The sequence below is a fragment of the Lycorma delicatula genome, chromosome 2, assembly GCF_047948215.1.
Source record: "Lycorma delicatula isolate Av1 chromosome 2, ASM4794821v1, whole genome shotgun sequence".
NCBI classification, from domain to species: Eukaryota; Metazoa; Arthropoda; class Insecta; order Hemiptera; family Fulgoridae; genus Lycorma; species Lycorma delicatula.
Genome location: NC_134456.1, coordinates 51,199,073 through 51,223,456, shown reverse-complemented (window position 1 = coordinate 51,223,456; position 24,384 = coordinate 51,199,073). Strand labels below are relative to the sequence as shown.

At 28.1% G+C, this 24,384-nt stretch overlaps 1 protein-coding gene across 9 annotated transcripts in view; it reads right to left on the bottom strand.

The window, feature by feature from the left end:
• Positions 1-24,384, bottom strand: part of per (period circadian regulator) — a 178,878-nt gene that overhangs the window by 83,350 nt on the left and 71,144 nt on the right. For all 9 annotated transcript variants that reach the window (XM_075355260.1, XM_075355262.1, XM_075355263.1 and 6 more), the window contains 6 exons: positions 13,445-13,534; positions 9,647-9,727; positions 4,829-4,994; positions 3,714-3,849; positions 2,233-2,342; positions 392-593 (listed from right to left, as the gene is read on the bottom strand). In XM_075355260.1, coding sequence (XP_075211375.1) covers positions 392-593; positions 2,233-2,342; positions 3,714-3,849; positions 4,829-4,994; positions 9,647-9,727; positions 13,445-13,534 — 785 coding nt within the window. The remainder of the gene's footprint in view (positions 1-391; positions 594-2,232; positions 2,343-3,713; positions 3,850-4,828; positions 4,995-9,646; positions 9,728-13,444; positions 13,535-24,384) is intronic.

Sequence of the window (24,384 nt, the reverse complement as noted above, 5' to 3'; positions counted from 1 at the left end):
GCGTCGAGTTTGTTTTTAAGGGCAATGGGTGTCCAGGTGTTCATCAACCATGTTAATTTGAACCAATATCTGTTTTGGTTTCCCCTGGCAGCTGATGAGCTGTGTGTCTGTGGGGAGGCCCAGTCAAATGAACACCTGATGTTTGACTGCCCTGCTCTTGGGAGGGCCAGAGACCGGGACTCCTGAGAAAACTCCAGAAAATGCAAAAGCCATTAAGGGAATTTTTTACTTGATTTGCAAATTATTCAATGATTAAATGCCTTTCTTTGAAGAAATCTGGCAATATTATTATAATTGGGTAACAATGTTTGATATATTTGAAGTCTAGAACCTCTTTCTGTAAAATATTACATAAATTTACTAGAAATAGACACAATTTTATAAAGCTTACTCTGGTCACGTCGTTCAACTTGAGGTGTGGCAATACCAGAAGCTATGTGAGAATTAAGCGCTTTTCTATCTCTGGGATGAACAAAATCAATAAGTGATCTACCCAGCCACATATCTTGAGGATAGCCAAGAACATCTGTAAGACTGCTAGTAGTATACAGAACGACACCTTCCTGCATCGACACCACAACTGAAAATTCTTCCTATAAATTATAATTAAAAAAAGCCATTATAAATACTTTAAACTGTAAGTATTACAACTATACTATTTAAATTATAACTAAACTATAATTATATCGTAAACTGTAATTAAAAGTAAAAATGTATATAAACATTTATATTTTAATTTAAGTCTATCACATCCTTTTCTTTCTTTTTTTCTGTTTAGCCTCTGGGAATCACCATCAGGTATTACTTCATAGGATGATATGTATGAGTGTAAGTGAAGTGTAGTCTTGTACAACCTAAGGTCGACCATTTCTGAGATGTGTGGTTAATTGAAATCCAACCACCAAAGAACACCGATATCCACGATCTAGTATTCAAATCCATATAAAAGTAACTGCCTTTACTAGGATTTGAATGTTGGAACTCTTGAAAATCTGCTGATTTGCAAAGAAATGTTCACCATTAGACCATTCCGGTGGGTTAGTCTATCATATACTCTCGGCTTCCAAATCAGCTGATTTGGGAAGACGCGTTCACCACTAGACTAGACGGTGGGTCTAGTCTATCATATACTAAAGGAACATAAGTTAACTCCCAAATCTCAGGATTTCTATTCTTTTATGAGGAGTAATTAATGAAAGAACAGACAACAATCCACTCTGATTAAGCCTGACTGAATGTGTGCAGTTAAATTATCTAAACCATTATACTAAAAATGGGTGAAGATGCTCCTCAGTTAAGCTTGAGCTAATGTTTTTATACACTCTTTTTTTGAAAGTAAGGTGATAACTTATCAAAGAATATTTATAAAATACTTCAACAGGTAATAGAATAGAGTCCCTAATAGTAGCTTATAAAGGTCAACTTTGAACTGTTTGGTTTTTTGTAATATTACAGGCTCTATAGTGTGATTATGTCCTCAGTGTGTCACACTGTCCTCCTCCTTTCGAAGGTAAATATGAGGTCTATTTTAAAAGTAACAACATTAATAAAAAAAGTGACAGGAAAACTTTACGCTTTAAGTGATAGGAATTAGATAATACACATTTAATAGTTCACACAGTTCATTATGTAGTGATCAGTCATTTTGTCAGTCTTACCTTGTTAGCCATTTGCTATATCGCTTTCCATTACAAGTAATAATAAACTTGAAAACAGAAGAACACAACATAATATTGCTTAAATTCACTATGTACTGGGTAAGACTATGTGCCTACAGTAACAAACTGCAGTGATTAGATGAGTTTAACAAAAAGCATATAATATTCAAGATAAAAAGAGGAGATGAACACTTAAAAGTTCAAACTTGTTGAATAAGCAAGGACAAAAGGAGTCCTTGTATGGATTTTATAGAAATGGGAACAACAATTATAATAAAAATAGCTTGTTTCTCAAGCAATTCATATATTTCATAATAATCACAGCCATAAGAAAAAAGACATGAACAAGCAGTGTACAATAATAAATTAATGTATAAATTTCTGTGAGAAATAATGCTTTATAGAGTCTCCTTTCAGTTAAGGGATACTTCAAAGTACAAAGAAACACTACAATTGAGAAATACAAGAAATATTTCTATGGGAAATGTAAAAAATAATAATTACAAATTTGTTTAAAAATATCAAGTGTAGAACTAAAACAATGATGAAATATAAACATGAAATTCCATATTACCTTGTGAGCAGATGATTTATGAATATTTTCTGTGACTACTTTACTATCATCTTTATTATCAATCCTATCTGCTGGTGAGGGAACTCCTGTTACTTCACATGTTTCTTCACCTTCAACAAGAAAGAAATACTATGATAAAATAAAATTACTTCATTACTGTACATAACACGATGTATTAAAATAATGAAGACCGCTTCGCCTAACTTACAGTAACCTAATATCAAATTAAAAAAGACTTCAAAGTCTCTGATCGTTGCAACAATCGTTGCAAAATATAATTTTACTAGAATTACCTCACTCAGAACTATAGCAAACATTTTCAGAATTTGAAGGAATTAAAAAATTTCATTTTAAAAGAATAAGATTCTTTAACATAAATCTTAAAAAGCACAATACATTTTATTCTATAAACATTGAGTATGGGATTAATAAGGACCTGCCGCAGAGTAAATTAGTTTCTAAATAATATGGTTAAAAAAAAAAGGAGCAGGCTCTCAATACATCTGTGTAACTTCTTATATTCAAGCTTACTCACAACCCAACAAATAAATTTTGATTATTCTTTTTTATTTTGTAGAGCAAGTTTCTCTGAAGTTATTCCTATAATAAGTCTCTTCTAGTAAACATTAGCAGAGGATTTTTTAAACAAAAATTAGCCTTGCCATTTAGATAGTTATAAACATTTTTTCATTTGTTTTACTTATTATTTATTGTTACGATGTAATGATATAAGCCTGAAATAATTCTGATATTCAAACCATATTTGCTTGAACTCAAGTATGGTATATATTATTTGGAAAATTTGAGACGAAAAATAATATAATTCTCACAATTCAGACAGCCTTAGCTTACTTAGTGATAGTTCAGATTGTCTCCTTGCAATCATTTTCTTACTTTTAGGAAGATGTTAAAAGTATTAATTAAAAAATTTATCTATTTTTCAAAGAGGATTATATTTTGCATTTTACTGCAAGGTAGTGCTAATTATAGCCTAATTGATAATGCATCACATGCATATCCTATCCCTTTGATTTTAAGTTAGCAAAGCTTTGATATTTTAACAATTCTAGCATATAATGTGACACTCTATTGTTTATAGATTAAGTATCGATTTTTATTTCCGTGTATTTTTATTTTGTTTTTCTCAGTTCTTTTAAAATAATTTTATTCAAACATTTCTTTATAGGGTGTATTTATTCCTTTTCAGGCGTTTAATGTAACTATTAAAAATAATATTATATATGTAATAAAATGCATATATCACAATCTAATTTTCTTTTTATTGAAAAATTATATAGTAAACAAAATTCTAATAAGCAAACAAATTATAAATAAGTGAAATTTACAGAAACTGTAAATTAAAATTTAACATAAAATGAGATTCAAGCAATGTCTGATTAATTCTTCACTTGAAAACACCATTTAAGATAAGAAAAAAGTCAAAGTAAAATTTAAGAATAAAACAGAAAAATAATACAAACCAGTATTGACATCCTTTCCTTTGAGCTTTTTCATACAGTTGATAGACAGAGTCGGATGAGACAATGGATTTAACTGAATGCTTTCCTTCTCAGTATTTTGTGGATTCGTGGAACTCAAAAATGTAGTATCAATATTCTGTAACATATTACAAACAGAATGATACTATTAAAATACCAATAATAACACTGAATATCCAGAGCTAGGAAGTGGACTGCATCTCTTTACGATATCTTTTTTGATCCATAGTCATAAAATGATTAATTTGTTATAAATTTGCCCAGTCTTTTAGTTATTTTAATTCTTTAGAATCAAAATATTTACATATTATGCATTAAATATATTATTAAATGTTTACAGTGTTATGTAAATACAGTAAATGTGTTTATGTATATTATGTTTACTGTATTATGTTATCTATAATTATCCACTTCATAATTTTTGTCTTCTCTTAATTTTCTTCTATATTTCATTCTAGTACTAAATTATTCAACTATTAGCGACTAACAACCCGTATCTTCTCTAATTCTTCCAAAACCTTCTTTATCTCATATCTTATCAACATAATTAACCTGTTTTAATCACATGGTCTGTACCATATTTATGCATTCGTACGCACATATGCAGACATTCCTGCAGATTTACCAGAAGACTAGAAGTATTTACTATAATTTTCTTAAGTTACTGTTGAGAACATATTCAGAAGTCAGATGGTCATTCTGTCCAACTCAAAATTAAAGAATGTGTGATGAACAAACATACATGTAATAATAATTGTAATTTGTAGTTAATAAAATTACTACATACAAAACACTGAATAAATAAAAAAAGTAAAGTAATATGTATTTCTAGACACACCTTTCACTATTAATAAACTGTTATATTAGTCAGTTAAAATAAGTTTTGGAGTTATCACTATGATCGATATAATTATCTTTTGTAGTCAGTTTCTTCACAATGCATTTTGAACTATAATACTAAAAATGCCTTAATAAAACAAATACTGTTTGCTAATCAGATACATTTATTTTTTAAAAACATTAACACTTGCAAATTAAAGTTCACAGCTAATCCTCTAACATAAAATAAAAGAGTAAATAAAGAAATGATAACTTACAGTATGAGGACTTGAAGCGACAGCAGGAATTGTTTCTAACTGCCCAGGCATTCCAGAAGTAGTCCCGCCCCCACTATCATTAAGGAGTTCACCTGCCATTGCTTTCAACTTTTTCTTTTTGTATTCCTTACGCTTCATTGTAGATGGTCGCTGAAAAGAGTCATTGCTGAAAAAAAAATGTCTCAAATCAATGACCAGTACATAAATAACATGAAAAAGAAAATCCTTAACAATTGACATAACATACAAAGAAAGTACTACGTCGGTCAGGTTGATATAAGCTTCAACAACTTCTTTCAACAGCTCTAAATATAGATTATTATGCTTATTTTCATTCACTTATTAGCTACGAGGTGATTAGCAGGAAATATCAAGATATTATGACATCTGTTAGATTGACTTTTGCAGTTCCTATAATACATTTGCAGAAATGTGTAAGTAATTATTAATATGCAATTAAAGAATTACATATTAATGTTATGGTTTTTAATATACTGCCTCTATTCCAATGCCTACCTGTTATGATAAGTATCGACTTGATAATTTTAAATTAAATTTGATCTGAATAATTTTTTTGGGGGTTAAATAAGGCAATGTAATTTTTAGATATTGAATTATGAAGTTGATTAATTTTTATTACAACTGTAAAATATTTTCTCTATTATCATAAAAATAATTAGCCACTTAACACATCTAATTATTCTGCACAAAGCCACTCCATACTTTTTATAATACAAGAATTACCATAATTTGGTAAAGAAAAAAAAATTAACAAACATTTTAACATCTAGTTCATGAAAGAAAATGAAATGAAAGGAAAACATGAATTTTATCAAATTCATTAAATAATCCTTTTATAATAAACAGTCCACTTTAGAACAAATTTGTTTTACATGAAACATTAAAATCATTTGAAGATTTATTCTTATTCAAATTTCTAGAGCATTATTAAACATGATTTAATTACAAATAGGTAAATTAATTATTTTTGGATGCATTTGATTCAGCATAAAAAAGAAATCTAAAAACAAAAGCTAAAAATGTTTTTTTTTAACCACTTTTCTGCACTTGTACCTTCAAAACTAGAATACTACCAGTCACTAATACTTTTTCTGCAACAAAAAATTAGGCAAGCAAGCAAATTTGTGAAAAATAATTTGGAGATATGGAAATTGATTAATTTGAACCTAGAAGTCTCTTGATATCTAAAACAGAGCTTTCTTGAATTTGAAAGACAGCTATTTGTTTATATGACAAATTTACCCGTAGCATGTTAACTCCATGCATCATCAGACCCAAGATGTACCACTGGAGTCTAGCAAAAGAATGATGATTAGATATAGTACTGAAAATCCAATACCATAAAAAACACTATGGTATTGGGATTCATATTTTTAACTAAAACAAAACAATATAAAAAAGTTCAATTTAATACCTTTTCCTCTTACATCTACCAATGCCTCAGGATCATGAAAATAAATAAAACATCCTTTAAACTGTACTATGAGATGAAAAAAGGGCATGTAGAATTATCACTGATCAATGCATCAGGAGGATTGAAAATTTGAAGTGATGAGGGAGAAAATAAAACTACAACTTTTATGGACAAAAAACTAAGGAACATTCCTTACCAAAGAGAAAAAAAGATTTATGAAAAAAAAATTAATTAAATCAATTCCATATTTCATTCTTTTTTGTTTATACAGAACAGTTAAATGATGCCCCATGGATTTTTGTGGTTTTTAATGCCGGAAAACTGATGTGATATAATATAAAATGTGATAAATAAGGCAAATAAGAATAAGATGTTAATATTTTTAGTAAAATATTTATAAAGTATGTTCTAAAACCTGAAATTTCAATACTAGGAAGGAAACAGGATTATTGTCCAGAAAATAGTTTCTGGAAGCACACTTCCACAAAAATGAGTCATAAATAATTTATTATTTATTCAGTCAAAAATGTTTTTTTTTTACTATTCAGCTTCAATCACTTATCTCTAACTATCAGGAGGAGCTGAGTTTATTTTCTTTTTTTTTTAACAACGAAAATGCTGCTGAAGAAACTAAACATTCTGATGAACATTTTGAGTCATTTTCCAAAGTTCCATGGGTATTGTGGAACAAAAGGAAAAAATATGTTATTTTTTAATAACTATGTTTCCTTGAACTTATTTTTGTAAAATAAAATTCTTAAAATTTATATCCAAATTCAGTAATTGCTAATTTCAAATAATTTTTTTTTTAAATGTTGGGAACTGGATGATGGCATTAGAGAAAAAAACGACAGTGAATCAAAGTTGAAATATGACTGTAAAGGAGCTCAATTAGGTAAAAATATAAATAAAGAGATTTAATGAAACTTTTGATTACGTTTTATTTTTTCCTGGATGCAAAACGAAGTGTTGTCATTAGTGCTCGAACACAATATTTATATAATAAAAAATTAAATTTAAAAGATTAACCTAAAACTTACACAAAAGTAATATATAAACACAGAATAGATGAAAATGCCAATGTCATAAGCTAAAAATAAATTAAAATCAAAATTAAATACAATAATTAATATTTAACTTAGAAGAACAAAAATACTATCTGGCGTATGCCAAATGGCAAAAACAGATTGTATGAATAATCAAATTTTTGAATTCAGATGTATAGCCTTAGGAAGTCATAAGACATTCGATAACATAGTCATATCATTACATAAAATATTTCTGATGTTAGCCTCAAATTTAAATTTCCAACACAATTCCACAAAACAGACACAGTCCACCGCCATTATAACCAATTGGTTACTGCCATTATAACATACATGTAGTTCAATAGAAAAAAATAAACTGAAGTAATCTCTTGCCCTGCTCTTCAATATTTTATCTTCAGTCACTAACATTTAACTTCAACATAAGTTATTTTGTGTGTTATTCGATTACCTTTGTCACACATTTGAATCTTTATTTTCCTTTACTGTTTGTGTTCAATAATTTGATTAAATCTTTAAAATTTACCTTTTACAATTAAACTAATCGTGGATGATTTAAAAATGCTCTTCTGTACGAAAAATTCTCCCAAAATTTTCTGATCTACAATGTATCCAAAAACCTCTTCACTTCTTGTGTAACAATCCATCTAATCTTCAATAAAATATTGCCCATATTCTGCCATAAAGAAGTAAATTTATATTTCAGAAATTATTTCAAATTCCATGTCTACATTTGATACCAGTAAAATTCTTCTCAGCCAAAAAGCTTCTCTCCTTGCTTGCACTTTTTGATTTCTACTTTTTACTTCCTTGTACAAAGTAAAGAAAGTATTGTAATAACAAAAAAAATTTGGTTTTCACATTTCAACAGAAATATCAATTTTGACCATCCCTGAATCCATTTTCACTAGTTTTGGCGTAACTTCTGTACATAGATATGTACATATTTATCTCAAAACTATTACCCATAGAAGTTGAAATTTTGGATTTAGGACTTGTAAAATCTAGTTAAGCACCTCCCCTTTTGATTGCAATCGACTGGATCAAACTATCCAAAAAAGCCCAAAATCCAAAAAATCTGGATTTTGGAATTTTTCTTAACTGCAGTAATAAGCCCTCATTGAGAGCTTTTTAACGAAACATCATAAGTAAAATATCACTTAAAATAAGTACATTTTCACTAGTTCCAGAGTTATAGCCAAATAAAATTTTAATTAATGAAATATTTGGATCTTAGAAGAGGAAGGCACATCAGTTCAAATCCGACTTCATTTCCTTTTTTTTTTTAACGTTTTCTATATTTTAATTTAAATATACTGATTTATTAACCTCTGCTTAAAAAAAAAATGACAAAAATCAGAAGTTATTAGTGAAATTAGTAAAAATTTTATGTACTTTTCATTTTACTTCAAAAATTTTTACAGATGTTAATGATTATTAATAAATCAATATATTTAAATTAAAAAAAAATATATATATATGTATGTATATGAAGTCAGATTCAAACTGTGTGCATGGTTACAGATCTAACACATTCTAACTTACACACATAATTACTTCAACAATCTGAAACAAAATTAATGTATAAAGTAATATAAAATGCTGATTCAGACACTACAAAAAAAATGTGATGCATGTGGTATCCACCGTAATGCAATTGTGTAACTGTCCACTTTATTAAAGAATTGGAGGATGGTATCTCTCTTTCAAATGAAATAAGTTTAAATGAAGTGCAACAAAAAATGTGTATATGTAATTTAATAGGTGTAAAAGGAAGTCATGTGGTGTCCACATCAGATTTTTTCTTTTGTATCTCTTCTACCTAAATAACTAAATTCTGTAATTTCTGGACCAATGTGTTCTATTTTTTAACTACTCATTAACATCCTTTCTGTCACATTCATTGCCTAAGTCTTATTCTCTCCCAGTAATGAATATATGTCATTTATTAAATTATTAATTTTCTTTTTATAAATTATCTAAAACAGAGATTTCAACATGTGAGTGCAGTAGTTTGCTCGCTTATTTGCTCCCATCTTTGGTGTAGCAACTTATTAAAACCAGAGGCATTCTGAGTTCTGTTACTGAATATTTTCGTGCTAATCTATAATTTTTACTTATCCTATATGGCCAAATATTTTCCTCAATTCATTATTAAAATATTTTTATCTTCAAAAACAAATTTTTAAATAAAAAATAAATAATTAAGCATTTTTACAAAGTTCCATATTCTTATAAGATTTTTATATTGCAATAAAATATGTAAACATTCACATAATACATTACTTACACAAATTCTAAAATACAAATACAAAGAATATTGTAAACATTCATTACCTGCTTCCTAAAGTTGATGGATGACCACAGTAACCACTACTTCCACTTGAACTTCCACTGTTACGTGACTTTGAACTGCCACTGAAATCATAAAATCACAGCAAATCAGATTACCATTGAACAAAATAACTGGATTACAATTTTAATTCTATATATTTACTGCTTTAAAAAAACTGTGGTCTGTGTTTGAACCTGAAGTATATGATGGCACTCCTGACTATTATTCTCAAATCCTCCAAAATCACTACTAATTGCAACCACTCTGTCAACTGCAATTGACAGAGTTACCAATTGCAAAGGTGCTAAACACAAAATTCTATGAAAATATATCAAAAGATATCATCTAAAAAAATCCCAAAAAATGTTTAATATTCGTTATTATTATTTCGGTAAACGCTTCTAGCACAAACAGGTTATATACACCAAAACAAGCAATAAAGCATAAAAATACCAATATACTGCAATACTTTGAGCTGCTAACAAAAAATTAGTATAATCAAATTTTTTATATTACACTAATAATTAGTAATTATCATAAAGTAATTAGTATAATCAAAAGTAAAATTAGTACTAAGTAATTAGTAAATAATCTTTTTGGGATCCCATTCTGAGTAATCTTTAATCCATAACACATTGACATTTGGTTTATTAATGTGAAATTTCTATCTTTGTCCATAATAATAGTGATATTTTTATCAAGAACAATTCTTGTTCCTTACGCCAATTTTTGTTATTGTATATAACAACAACACTAGCCATAAAAGCAGAATTTAATATTTCTGCGATTTACCTCGGATGAAACAATGAAAGAAGCGGTGCATTCCTGGCTCGCAGCTCAACCGAAAACCTTCTTTTATGAGGGCATCAGGAAGCTTGTGCAATGATGGACCAAGTGCGTTGAAATGCAAGGGGACTATGTTGAAAAATGAATCACATTTAAGTTTCCTATTTGTACTGTAATAAAAATGTATAACTACATTGTGGATAATAATTGACTTACCCTTGTAATTTAAAACAGATTATAAGTTAAGGGATAAATTCAATTACTTGAAAAGCTAAAGAAAAATACGTAACTAAACACAGACATTTTATCTATATAAAAGGTATTTTTTAATCTCAATGAAAACTCAGTTCATAAGTGGTATTTTACGGACATTAAATTTTCCTTAAAATACTTTTTTAAATAAATACACTGATAAACATAATTTTTGTTTCTTAACATGCGATACATGATTTTAATCTATTTTTTGATACTGAAAACAAATATGAACTCAGAATCTTTCTATCACCCACCATTTTTGAAAAAATTTTATATTTTAATTAAAGGATTTTTATCATTTTTCAACATATAGTTAGCATTTTAAGCTCCTATATTGTATTTTGTTAGCTCATTTTTATTGTTTAACTTTGTTTACATAATTTGTAAGCTATAAATAAACAATATTAGACAAAGAATTAAATCATATCATATAAGACAGTATATGATGTCATAATATGACATCAGAAGAGTGGCCTTCATGGACAAGATTAATCATGTCTGTGCAGGTCAAAACATGTAGCTGAAAACACAGTTGTGTTGTTTGTATTAAGCACTGGATTTAGGAATGAATTAATTTTGTTGTCTTATTGCTGTCTTAAGTTTGTTAACAGTGCAGAGTCATAATGTCTCAAAATTGTGTAAATGGTGTGGATGTCATTTGTTATGTATGTGGTGAGTTTACTATAAAATCAAATAGAAAAAAACATTACACCTTTAATTAAAAAAGCATATCATTTGTATTTTCAATGTAAAATTGGTGATCAGGATAAGAAGTCAGCTCCTCATATAATGCACTAATTGTTCTGTATATTTAAGAGGATGGCTGAAAGGTACACGGAAGGCTTTGCCATCTGGTGTACCAGATGGCAATGGCGTGAACCAAAGGATCATGTAACCAATTGTTACTTTTGTTTAATAAGTGTGTCTGGAATTTCCAAAAAATCTAAACATAGCACAAAATATCCTTCATTGCAATCTGCAATCAGCCCTGTATCTCACAATGAAATTATTCCAATTCCTGAGCCACCTGTAAATGTATGTTTTGAAAGCAGTGATGAAGAATCAGGCAGGGCTTTTGAAGTCAACAAAAAGAACTTTCTCAATACTTTATTAATGAAAATAATTTAGTTTATTGCACAAATATTGATAAGCTTATGTTGCACTTTGGACAAGTTCATAAACCTGAGGACTGGCACCTTTTCATAGATTTGTCCAAGTATAGTTTAAAAGTGGTTCTACTACAAAACGGTAACAAATATCCTCTGATACCAATTGTTTATGATATTAATTTCAAATAGATACAATGTTATGAAAGACGTTTATGAAAAAATAAATTATAAAAAACAAAGCTGGAACAAATGTGGTTATAGCTATTTTGTAAGGCTATAATAAGTACATATGTTTTCTTTACAAATGGGAAAGCCAAGCTGGGGATAAACATTATGTTACCAAAGGAATATTTGTTGGTCCTCAAATAAAAGAGTTGGTCAAAGATGATGTATTTAATTCAGTGTTAAATAATGTAGAAAGTGTAACTTGGGCTTCATTTAAAGATGTTTGCAACGGTTTTCTCAGCAAACAAAAATCTGACAATTACCATGATATTGTTAATCAACATCTTACTTCATACAGAGATATGGGATGAAATATGTCTTTGAAAATACATTTCCTCCACTCACATCTGGAATTTTTCCCGGACAAGTGACAAACACGGTGAACGTTTCTACCAAGAAATTTCAGTGATGGAAAGCTGCTAAAAAGGGAGATGGAATACTATCATGCTAGCCAATTACTGTTGGACAATTATTCGGGATGTGTCTGAGACTATTTAAAAAAGAAAAGCATCAGTAAAATTATTCTAACACAGGTATAGCCATGCAAAATAATAAATTTTACAGATTTTAACTATATTTTCCCTTAATTTTTTTTTAAAGCGTTATTTATTTAAAACTAAGGGTGATAGAAAGATTGTATTTACAGATCTGTAATGTATGGAAAAATCCAATTCGAGAAATGGTATCACACTTAGAAAAACATTAATTTTTTTTTGTCTATCAGTGATATTTAAAAAATGATTAGTTGAAAAGCAAACTCTACTCAACTTATAAAAATATTATTGATTTTTATTTTCCTAATGTGTGTGTTCAACTAGTGAACAATAAGCACACCCCAACAAGATAAAGAAGATGACATGTAAATGAGGTATTATAGTCTTGTACAGACTCAGGCTAACCATTCCTGAGATATATGATTAATTGAATCTAACCAACCTACTAAGATTTGAACCTCAGAACCTTTGTATTCTAAAATCAACTGTTAAATAAGCCATTTGCGATGATGAATTAACCACTAGACCAGCCTGGCAAAAATATTATTGATGACAATCTTTTTCCTTTTTTAAATAACTTTAATAATATTATAAAATTATGCCAAATAATAAATAACACAGCAATTGTAGTGCATTTCTATAGAGAAAATAAATTGCACTTAAACAGACAGATAATTAAAAAAAAAAAAAAAAAATTACTGATACAATTTTTTAATTAACAAACAATTCAAAGAATTTGAAAACTCAGTAATAATCTCTTAATCTCAAGGAAAAAATTAAACTGGTTAAATCATTAATAATTTACAGAAACTTACTAAATTATTCCTTCCTTTTCCTACTTTTAAGGAAGAGTCATGTTAAACATAAATTTAGCTTAAAAATATGAAAATATAAAATACTATAGATTATAACTCAACATATTAATACTTACCTTCGCTGAGACTGACTATTACTGCAGCTATTTGAGTACCCAGAATCTGAAACTTTGGTGTTGTGAATCCCAGTCTCTTCCATATCAGATCTATAAAAATAACAGTAACAATATTTTTTATTTATGAAAAAAGTAATCATAATAAATTTTTATTGTTAGATTTATACTAAATAAAAACAGATATGTTCACATTCAAATCATCAAACATGTAAATATTGTTCACATTTATTCATACAAGTATCTGTGTAAAATATTAAAATTGCCAAAGTGCACTAAGAACAATTACTGCTGGTGAAAATCTATAATGGTTATTATAGAAAGTATATGGAAAGGTCATAAATATATTCTGTAAGTTTATATGGAAATGGCCCTAGAAGAACCTATAAACTATTTCTTAACGACAATAACAAAAATTAATAGTTTATTTATTATAGTCAGGCTTGAAATAAAAAACATCCTGCCACTATTTGAAATAAGTATGATCTGCATTATGTGATTTAATGAGAAAATTTGTCATTGTTAATTGAATACATATATGATTGTTTTATGTCAGTTGAGTATTTTATAAAATTATGTTCACTAAAATGTGGGTTTCTGAATGTTCCACTTATTTTGTTTTATGGTATTCTACAAGAATACCACATTCTCTCTTCGATAGTAATTTATCAAGATAAATTTACAAATTATAAAAAAAATTTTCACAATAGTTATTTAAGTGTTTGAAATCTGTACTGATTTATGGCAATGAATCAGGAACAAAAAAGCAAACAGAAATATTAAAAAAAAAACTTTTGAAATATAAAGACAAAAAATGCTAAAAACCAATAAGATAATAAATTCAAAACATAAATTTTAAGGTGGAAAAAAGTAAAGTTCAAGTCAAAATCAAATAAAATGGAGAAATTAATTAACTTAGGCAACAAAAAATAAAATATACAAAGGCAGAAAACTGGGGCTGTATTATATTCTGAGATTAAAACCGTATTGCTGGAGAGAAAGAAATAAAATTTCATCAAACTAGTCAAATGACTGTGACTGAAAAAATAAATAATTAAACTTAATATACCACTATGTCATTGTACCAGAAAAAAAAATACATCAACTTTTGCTAAAAATAGATTTTTTGTATGCAAAATACACAAATGACTTGTGCCCACAAGCAAACAAAAGAATAATTTAATGAAAAAACAAATATTATTAAAATTAGATATAAAATGTGTATTAGAATTTTTTCATAGGCGACAGCAATAACTTAATGATTCAAATAAAAAATAAACAAGTTTTTAATTTGAGTGCAGATCAATAATAGGCATTAACATACAAATGATAATCTGTACTAATAAAATAACAAACTAAATTTAATTTTTATACTGGGAATTTCTAGTACACAAATAAAATAGATTATTAATATTCCTAATGTTAGTACCAAAAAATGTTGTTTCATTAACTTTTTAATACTGCACAATTACAAAATATTAAAAAAAAAAACAAATAAAAATATTTCAAATACTATTTCCACAGTACTGGCATAGAAGGTTAACTACATTAAGATAATACACATAAATTCTCATATACTTGGATTATTAAAACACTATTTTGCAACACAATCCAAACACAGTATCAAACAAAAAATAGCACTTAAAGATCTTTTAAAAAATAAATTTTCACTTATGTCACTGATTTACCCTATCATTTTCATAAAATTCTGTTTTAACTTTACCTCCCAACAATAAAGTTAACATTTTTATTAAAACTGTGATCTTAGCAACCTATTTTTTCCACATTTTCTTAAAAATAGAAATAACATATTTGTTGAATGATTATGGTAGCACAAATTTAATCTTGTACTGTGGTAATATGTTTTAAGGAAATATAGAATGTAGTTAAAATTCTAATGAAAATATTACTGAGCTACTTGAACAAAAACTTAATTTTTAGCAGCTTTAAAAACTAAGACTTTACATGTCATAAAGATTAAAAATATTTTCTGTCCTAACACTGCCTCATTTAGAAAGAAATAGGACAAATTTTTTAAGTCAAGAAACTTGACCATCAATCAAATCATAGATTAAAGACCATAAAAATAAAAAATGCAAAGAACTTTTAATTTTAGGGGTGGGGGTTTATTATATGATGCTAAAATTTGCAACGTACAGGACATACCAATCTTAACTATTTTATATGTGTTCTAGCCGTTCTTATGGCTGCAACACATATAAAGCAACTGTGGTGCAATTAGATTTATTATTTTGTCTAAGATTTTTCTATACAGTTGAGCTGCGATGTACAGAGTGAAGTTGTTACTAGTATGGTTGAATATTATTCATATTTTGGGTTGTTTGTTCCTTTAGAAACTAACAATTAGAAGAGAAACCAAATATAAACAATTAATCTTTAGGAGAAAAATTAAATTTCAAAATAAAAATAATGAAATGTGACATAATATAGAATAAAGCTATTGAATTAACAAATATAAAGGTTCTGAATTCAAATAATATTTCAAATACTATAAAATTAATTTTTCATCATTCAATTCCTGTAACTGGAATACAGAACCTGTAGGTACATAAATGAATAAATAAAATGGAAGACATAATGTAATTAATATAAAATGTTAAAGAATTTTTATACATATAGTAGAATTAAAACATAGATGAAATAAGAAAAGTGTATTTGAACAACTTGATAGTAGTCGTCTTTCTATACATCAAGTGTTCATAGAAGACAAGTCCACATTTCCTAATCGCATCTTGATAATTTGTCTACTGGTACAGTTAGGTATTTTTCTGTAGTTTCCAACTATCTTCTTCTTTTCTTGTTATTAATATTTTTCTTTTCATGTTTTCAAGTTCGTTTATTTTTCCCTGGTCTAAGGTTGTGCATTTGGCCATTTATAATACCTTGGGTCTTAACACTGTTGTATAACACCTCAGTTTCCCTATTCTCCAAATTCGTTTCATGTTACATATACTCTTGATCATTTCATAAGCTTTTGTAAGTTTTACAATCCTTTTCTACTGGCTTCTTTGTTTAGCTCATCAGGCTGCATTACTTCTTTAAGGGACTTCAAGCTGTCAGCTCTTTTAATTTTAGCGTAGGTGCTAATATTTGGGTGCATTTTTTACATTTGTTACGAGCTCTTTTTTACAAAAAGATATTTTTGGACACATATTTTTTAGGTATATCTTTCAATATCATGATTGTTCTTCAGTTGTTTTTAAATCTCCTGTTATAATTGCGAGAACATTTGCAAATGCTAAGAAATCTAACAAGAGGTACTTTCTTTTCTTCAAAAATATTAATAAAAAAAAAATTAATTAATTTTCATTAATCCCGGCTAAATTATTTTTTGTAACCATTTTATTATCGTTACACATTTGTTTTTATATTATTAAAAATATTTAATATTTGTATGTGTTAACTACAAATTAATCACTTTTTTACATCCTTGTACAAAGTAAAGGACATATTGTGATTGTGAAAAATGTTGGTTACCAGATTTCAAATTTCAATGGAAATATTCACTTTGAACATCCCTGAATCCATTTTGACTAGTTTCGGTGTGACATCTGTACGTATGTATGTAAGTATCTCACATAACTCAAAAACGATTAGCCACAGGATGTTGAAATTTTGGATATAGAACTGTTGTAACATCTAGTTGGACAGCTCCCCTTTTGATTGCAATCGACTGAACAAAAAGTGTCCAAAAAGGCCCAAAATCCAAGAAAACTTGGATTAAGTGGTACTTATTTTCATTGGTTCCAGAGTTATAGTCAAATTAAATTTTAATCAATGAAATATTTAGATCTTACAAGGGAAGGCACATCCGTTCGAATCAGACTTCATCTCCTTTTTTTTTAATTTATATTTTTTAACATTTTTTTTTTAATTTAAATGTATTGAATTATTAATAATTTATTAACCCATGACTGTCAAAAAAGTTTACAATAAATAATTCAATAATAACAATAAAAAAAAAATATGAAAAACAATCAGACGTTATTAGTGAAATAAGATTTTATGGATTTTTAAAATGTATATATGTAATTTAATAGGCATTATTACATATGTTTATATGTAATAGATTTGGTGAAACATCTTATTATTTAATATTAATTAAAAATTATAATTTAGAATCGTATTCTTTTTGGATTTTCTAGTTTCATTTCTGTTTAATTTTATTTAATTATTCTGGAATTTCTCGTTTAATTTTATCTACAGTAAAGTTAACTACAGAGTGACTGAAAAATAGACCCTCACAAGAACAACATATACACATATACACCAAGGAATACATGCTCGATCTTTAATAAGTTGCAAAAAATTCTTATCTTTTAGTTCAATACTCCTCTGATACTCTAAAACAATATTCTCCCTAAGTCAGAGTTGATCATCATTTTGTTTATTTGTTTTTTGTTGCCAATCATTTTATCCCTCTATGGTTGGATCAGAATCCAACCAAATTCTTCTGATCTTAATTTGTGCACACGTTCTCTACTTTTCAAATTTTCTCTATCTTTATATTAATTATCTTCTCTTAATCTTTTTATTCTTTCTTTGGTTTTAACATTTTCTTCCTTTTTATATTTATCACCTCGTAATGTTTTTATTCTTTCTTTGTTTTTAATATTTTCTTCCTCTTTATATTTGTCATTTCTTAATTTTTTTATTCTTCTCTTGTTCTTAAAATTTTCTTCTGCTTCATATTCTTCTTGTTGTTGTTTTTTTGAGATATATTTCTTCATGATATCTTTCTTTTTCCTGTGTGATTGTTTCTTTTTCATTTTTGATTATTCATCAAATAATCCAATAATAAAAACTGAATATTTTTCACTGTTAGGTTGAAATTAGCATTTAGCATTTGTAACCAGTATACAGGAGTTCACTAAATGGAATAGTTTAATTATTATTAACTTTTATTTATATGACACACCAGAAATCTGAAAATTTTGTTAATCAGCAACTCACGAAGATACAAATAATACTGACCTAGTAATATGAGTAATAAAGGTAATTTTACTCTATCCTAATATTTCATGTAAGATTATTGGAATTAATAATTTTATAAATAGTTGATGTTAATAAAAATTAATATTTCAGAAATTGTGACTGTCCTCTTTATTAAAGAATTGGAGGATAGTATCTCACTTTCAAATGAAGTAAGTTTAAATGCAGCAAAAAATGAAGTTGAAGTGCAGCAAAAAATGTTTATATGTAATTTAATAGGCATATAAGGAAAGTCATGCAATTTCCACATCAGATTTTTAATAATTAATTTTGTGCATTATTTTAATTAAGGTTTTATCAGCTTCCATTGATTCATTTAGCCAAATGTTAAGGCAGTTTTTTTTTATTAATTTATCGAATAGTGTACTTTTCTGAAATGAGTTATATATAATTACATACAAGTCTGTATAAAATATTTATTTATTAATGAAAATGCACTATTGATCACCCACTATGCTTTTTATTTGTTTTTTCAAAATTATTATATATTTTTACTTTAATTTTACTTAAACTTATAAAATAATTACATATTTCATGCATAAAAATATAATTTTATAGTAATTAAAAAACTTTTCAAATAAATGTAAAGAGAATGAAATTTATTTCGAATTTGTAAGGGTATTTAAAATTGTGGCTGTTTTCGATAGTACCAGTAAATAAGTGACTAAATTTATTTAATGTATATTGTATATTAAGGGACATGTTCATAAATTGTCTTGTCTTTAGTGTAACTGTAATCTTTAAGTAAAAATTCAGCCTTTTTTCATTCCGTAAATTAAGTACACAATTTAATGGATACATTATATTGCTTACTACTGTTAAAATAAAAAAAAAATGCTTTTAAAATTAAAAATTCCATCTGATATTTAATTTTAATCAATTGTTAAATGTTTAATTAAAATTTAAAACGGAAAGAAATGTTACCTGAAAAAAATTCTGATAGAAAACTGTCATTTTTAAAAAACTTCTTTCTTTCACGATTTCCGTTATCCATTTTAAACTGATAACAAATTTAAGGAACAAACCAAATAATTTTAACACAAAAGGCAGATATGATGAAAAATAAAAGTATGCTAAAACAGAATGAAAATTCGAAGAAGCCAAAAATATTTTTACAACACTTATATAACACTCAAAATCACATCGATAAAATTGTGATACATTAATTAACTTTGTAAACAAAGTAATACATTAAATTTTCCCCAAATCGTACAAAAATACCAGCAAATAAAGAACCCAACATCAGAGAACAATCTCAAATATGTAAGTAATAAAATAAAATTTAGGTCGGATCAGATCAAGCGACTCAATAAGAATGAAATGAAATAAAACGTCGAGGTAGACGTAATTTAATGTACGTTACATAAAAGAAAATAAATTCCTGTACAATAAACAGATCATTTAAACGTAAATAATTATATAATTCTACAGAGAATGATAAAGGGGTCTTGACTTATATCTTCCTGGTCCTGGATCGTTAATATTTTTCCTCAATTCCACAACAAAGCGTAAGAATGGATGATATCAGCTGTAATAGTAGCAGTGCTAGTAACAAGGTTACCAGGAAACATTGGAGCAGCTAACAAGGTCATCGGTTCATTCATAATACCTTTCAACTATTGCTCGACCGAGTTAAATTTCAACGTTAAGTCGAATGCCAATGAGGTCCGTCTGAATATTCTAATCTCAAATAAACTTCACAATGTAAAGAAATACCTTGTAATTTCAACGATGCAAAAAACTTTAATCAATTAATATATCGATATTAGATGAAAATCGTTTCACCTACAAAGTTGATTTTTCAAGCATACAGAAACACGCTTACTGCAGCCTCAGTCTAACTAACCATTTATTAGCAAAGTTTTGTAAATTTTAATAAAGAACACTTAATTATTAAAATACTCGAATTTTTAAACTAACTTATGCCTGAAAAAAAGTGTTGAAAACAGATAATCTGCCTTACTACACAGTTATTACGAAATTTGCGTAATTATCATGTAGTAATTTTTACAAGTATACAAAAGTACTAGAGATTATGAAACAATTCTGAATTGTAAAATAACTTTTCTAAAAACGCTTTTTTACAAGGAAAGTAATCGATAAAAACTAATAACATTTTTTTTTTTAATTATAGATTTAATATAGCTGAAATATGCATTCTGAGGCATATTTTTATAAGGAGGAAACAAAAAGTAGAGAAACATCTTTGAACAAAAAAAGAACAACATTGTAGTTCAAAAATTAAAAAAAAAAATATTATTTTGGAAGTATATTTCCAGGTATTAAAAAAATTATCGTATTAAATGTAATAAATAGTTCAATCTCAGGTTTTCACGCTTATCTGTAAAATTAATAATGATAATTACTGAAGGTTTATCAATACCTTAAATCTAATTTATAAGGCTACTGTTTCAACTAATAACCAAAAATATTTTTGGTAAAACAAATATATAAAACCGATAACACGTGCATTGTAATTAATATACCATAAGAACACGTATAATCTATACTAGCAACATTAACTTAATTTAATTTATGATTTAGTGTTATTGTGTGCGTGTATACGCATAAGCGTATTTTAACGTGTAAACGTAACATAAATAATCTAACTACCACTCAGCTATAAGAACGTAAGCAGGAGAAAAATTACAATTTAACTGAACAGGTTATAGTGGAACGAGTTACACACAAACGCTTGTCATCTGAAATGAAAGGATGAGTATTGTTTGTTGTAGAAAGATAAGATTTGATTAGTTCGAAAATTTTCCACAAGGATGTATTCTTGACCGCGCTATAAAAATGTAGTGTAATACCAACACGTGAACTTTAGTTTATTAAACGTGATGTATGAAATCTATAATAATAGGTATAAACAATCCTAAACAAAATGAAATATTACTTACGCCCATTAAAATAATAAAGTTATCTTTAAATTTTTACTGAGGGTTTATGTATAAAAACAACACCATATAAAACAAATAAATCACATCACGTACATGCTTCTAAGAAGGGGAAAAATCCCACCATCTTAACTCAATTCTTGGTCCAGAATTTTCAGTCAAGGGTCTTGCGTAACAGATGATATTATTGGTGAAATTCGACTTCAAAAAAAAAAAAATTACACACGCGCAATACAATAATTAAAAGAAAATTGGATCTTTTCATTATACAATCGTTTTTTCATTGATAAAAAAATTAAAAACTACTGAAATCTCAATTGAAAACAATTTTCCGACCGTTAAAAATCAATTTAATTTACTAAATAAAAGAAACCGAAATCTTTTAACTATTAAAAACCCTTTAACTTTTTAAAAATCCAATAATTAAAAAGTATGATGATTTCAACGCTGAACGTAGTTAGCGTTGATATCGTCATATTTTTATAACTGAAGATCCTTAAAATTAATTCCTTAACAAATAGGATAAGAACTGTACACCTCTAATCGTTAAAAAAGGTGAATTGCATCCTAATTTTATATCCATCTTTTAAATCGACTAATGAAATTAAGATAAGACAACATCCTTTAGTAAATGTAAATTGCACAGGAAATATTTCTATGTTATCAACATATCTATGAGAATTCATGAGAGTAAGGAAGACTAGATTAATAGGGAAGATAATGAAAACAAAATTTTCAAAGATATGTTAAAAGACTTCATGCCTCAACAGCTATAATATGTAGCAATTAGAATTAAAAACGTTTTTAAATGAAGACATGTAATGAAAAGACAAGTATAAGTGTATTAACTATGAAAAATGTTAAAGTCTTTCAAATATGAAAAAAATCGGTTGGGGCTGTGTTGGGGCGCACGGCCCTTCAACTTGAAACGTTACGACCTTGGATGAAATTACTCCGAGCTACAGACCGACCAACTTATCTGTAGAGTTAAATGGAAAAGCCACTATCATATTTTTTTTTTTGAACAAAACTGAAAGTCTCCAATGAAAAATTCTAGTTCCTTTATTTGGCCAACCCTACAGATAAATTGATCGCTCTGTATGTCAGCGAGTGACTTTTAGTGTATCGGATTGAAAAAAATGAGACATTGACTGCGTACTAAATTTAACTTTAACATAAAATAGACACAATGGTACGTGATATTTATTTCGACGACAATTTTGTTCAACATGGTCTGTGATATGAGAAGTAAAGAGACGTACGGCATAATATCAGCATCAATGTGCCTGGTGAACGTACAATCGATATTGGTGTTGCCCAGTGTTGTTGGTTCTGTGGGCAGGGGTTGGATCGAGTCAAGCGGTGGCAAGCCGTCCGGCTTCGAGGGATATCGAAAAAGAGTAAGAGAGCGATAGCGTCGGGATTTCATCGGCATCTATCGATTTGCTCCAGGTACTACATAAACGAAATGCCGCTACATTTTCGCCGGGGAATTTAGTTTGAAGAAGAGGAATGTTGCGAGCGTTCGCCTGCTTTAAATCTCTGTCGAACCAAAGTCGATCACAAACACTGCAAGATAGACCAAACGGATTGTTTTCAAATACCTTTTGAAGCGTTTGTCCGCTGCACGCCAATGGTCCAGCATCGCATCAATTCGACTGATGTTGATATCAATCAGCCCGGGGACGTCTTCGACAGATGTATGGGTGTTACCTTCACTCGTTATGTCCACTAGTTCGGGTACAGCAGCGGTAAAGATGCTCCCGCCGTCGGCGTCGTTCACTGAGCGCGCCGTGCCAGGTTTGCGACGCTCCCGAAACAGTCTCGCTCGCTCGGCACCGGACACTGGGGTACCTATGTGTGGCCCATAATCTCCCCTTTCCAACGATATGCGTAATTTATATTTTCGGCTGACTTTTGCGCAGGCTGAGGCTGACATATTGAATTTTTTTTACTTTTTTACATGTTTACTTTAGTTTTTTACACATAAATATTGTTCAAAATACACTTATTATTAATTAAATAGATCTATCTCGACAAACTCTAAACACAAATACAGGAATCACCGCGTTTTCACGTGTAAGTCATGAGCTACACTGAACTGAAATGAGCAAGAGCGCCAGTTTTTGCCGATCTGCTGTGCCCCCTCTACCCACCAACCCGCTCGAGAATGACGCAAACTCAAAGTCGATTCGACGAGCTGACCATGTAAGTTAAAAATGACACCGCATTTACGTATCTGAAACTAATAGTTAGGGAGTTATTAAGGCAGGACAATGGAGACCTTTTCGTTACGCTACAAATTTTTTGCTCTGGAATCCGTATGCTTCGGTGTGATTTTAAAGACATGTCAATTAAAAATTATGTAAATTTTTAATGAAATTCAAAATGAGGATTCCGCTAACCTCGTGGTGTTTGTCATATTTTTATTCAGTACTTATTTTAACAAAACGAAAAAAGATCCACAGAATCAACAATACTTATTTATTTCTTGCTTTGGAATCACCTGTTTTGTTGAAAAAGTAATTTTTATACTTTTCTCATTACCGATGAATTTTGAAGAATACAAATAACTAGGCTATATTTATACTGTGCATAATATTGCAAATTTGTTTTTTGGAATAATGATTGCAATTTAAAAAAAAAATTATTATTTTGATCTTTGATTTTCTTACGTCTTACAGACTACTTTTATTATTTATAATGTAGAAATATTCAAAAATAATACTTTGATAAAAATAAAATAATAAATAAAATGATAAATAATAAAATGGATTTATTTCTAAACAGAACTTTCATAATAAAAACAATATTAAAGATTAATAAATAATACTGCATTATAACAAACAGCGATGGAAAAACGCAAACTAAATAAGCTTATATAATAAAATAGCAAAACATATACGAGAAAAAAATTTTAATTTTATGAAAGTTTAGTTTTTTTTTTTTTTGCAGACAGTTCTTGAAATCTTTCCTTCTGTCGCCATTTTATACAAATAACCGTTTAGCAAACTCATTCTTGTATGCTTA